The following is a 1933-nucleotide window of genomic DNA, read 5'->3' on the forward strand; positions in this document are numbered from 1 at the left end:
AGAAATGCAATTATAAATATTTATTTCTGCAATTACTCTTGCATCTATCTAGTCTTCTGTAATCATTCAACAGCTGTGATTCATCTGTAGCATGAGGTTTTATATAATGATAATTTCAACTACGAATGAAATATGAGGTTATCCAGTTAGGTAATATTTAATTCTCAGTGACGTCGTCGAGGATGTTCAGGAAGAAGTTAATTACTGTCAGTTAGGCATGTTGATGTAAATTACATTTTCTTCTCAGAAACGGTCTACATGAAAGTGAGATGTGACGGGCACAGTATGCTGGAATTTTCTTAATGGAGGTTAATGCTGTAGTTATATTAAAGTTACCCTTGAGTTACCTAACGTCAAAAAACGGTTTTACATTCCATAACATCCGATTGCTTCACACCAGACTTTGATACCAATAATTATATTTTACCCTTCCACAGAAAGCGACCTGGTTTCTTCCATCCACTGAGTCGCGCCAACAGTCGACACGCTTTATCTGAGGCTTACAGCCGCAATGTTAGCAACACTCTACCTCTTAGAAGATCAAACACCATCCACTTAGGGACTTCCCGCCAAAATCCCAATGGAACTACAGCTGAGGACGCTGCAAACAAGGAGAGTTTATCAACAGCGCTTTCTCTAAAACCTGTTCAAAGCAACGTCACTTCAGTGAACCATTTCCAAACAGAACTCCGAAGAGCAAAGTCACTAACCCATCAAGGACCAACATTGCTAAGCCACTTGGCGTCGTCTAAGGAACCAGTTGTGGGCCATAGACCACCACATTTACAGAGGCCTTCTATTAAAAGTTAACTCCATACGTATGCAAGTTTATATATATATAAACATAAATTATACAGTGCATATAGTATATATATATATATATATATAGTATATATATATATATAAATATATATATATATATATATAGTCACACACATTAAACTCTACTTGTCGTTAATATCTGGCTCGCTCACTTCATAAATAATACCGAAGGGGAATCCCCCTTCAGTATTATTTCCGAGGCAGAACGAACTTGATATTATATGAGACTTAGAGTTTAATATTTTGCGAGAATAAAAATGACACGAAGATATTATAAAAGTTCATATATATATATAATATATATATATATATATATAATACATATATATATATATATATATATATATATATATATATATATATATATATATATATATATATATGAGACATTCCTTACACCAAACATTTTTTAATAGAAGTACTTAGTACTCGCTGGTGTTACAACACTAAGTTATTATTCTCAACATTCTGCCAAACTGCCTTTGCGTGAAATGAATCTATAGCTATCGCCTGTGCCATGCCCTAGAATCAACTTAGGCGATCTAGAAGCTTATAATCCCCTTTTTTCTCTCTCTCTCTCTCTCTCTCTCTCTCTCTCGCTCTCTCTCTCTCTCTCTCTCTCTCTATCATCCCTTAAGCAAGGGACAAACGCCAGCCTTTTTTAAGCTCTGCTCTCCGTACAGCTACTTTGACTATAATGGTATACAAATCAATCGGAGCACACCCTGTATCTTTAAAGTAAGGCAACCATTCCTTTTAAAAACAGTGATGGGCGTCATGGCTGTCAAATGGGTTGGAAAAATGACTGAAGAAATATTGTTACATCATGTACGTCCTTGCTCATTTGTTATCCTTCTTTTAGTATGACATCTACTCAACAAAATTGCCTTAGTAATTACGTTATGACTACCAGTTCATTTTTCCATTAAATGGACATGAATGTTTCCATTTCCTCGAACTTGGCTCATTTCTTTCATCTTGAGAATACCCATGATGACCAATGACGTTCAATCATTACCTCTTTAATGCCCGGATCCCTTTCATTGCCCATTGATATGAAACTAAACGCATACTTGGAACACTATAAACTTCAATTTTCGGATTGCCGAGA

General features: G+C 35.4%; 1 protein-coding gene across 1 annotated transcript in view; it reads left to right on the forward strand.

Moving 5' to 3' along the window:
• Positions 1 to 810, forward strand: part of LOC135215959 (cilia- and flagella-associated protein 251-like) — a 26455-nt gene extending 25645 nt beyond the window's left edge. The window contains exon 10 of the mRNA XM_064250915.1: positions 438 to 810. Coding sequence (XP_064106985.1) covers positions 438 to 810 — 373 coding nt within the window. The remainder of the gene's footprint in view (positions 1 to 437) is intronic.
• Positions 811 to 1933: the final 1123 nt, after the last annotated feature.

Source organism: Macrobrachium nipponense, chromosome 5, assembly GCF_015104395.2.
Source record: "Macrobrachium nipponense isolate FS-2020 chromosome 5, ASM1510439v2, whole genome shotgun sequence".
NCBI lineage: Eukaryota > Metazoa > Arthropoda > Malacostraca > Decapoda > Palaemonidae > Macrobrachium > Macrobrachium nipponense.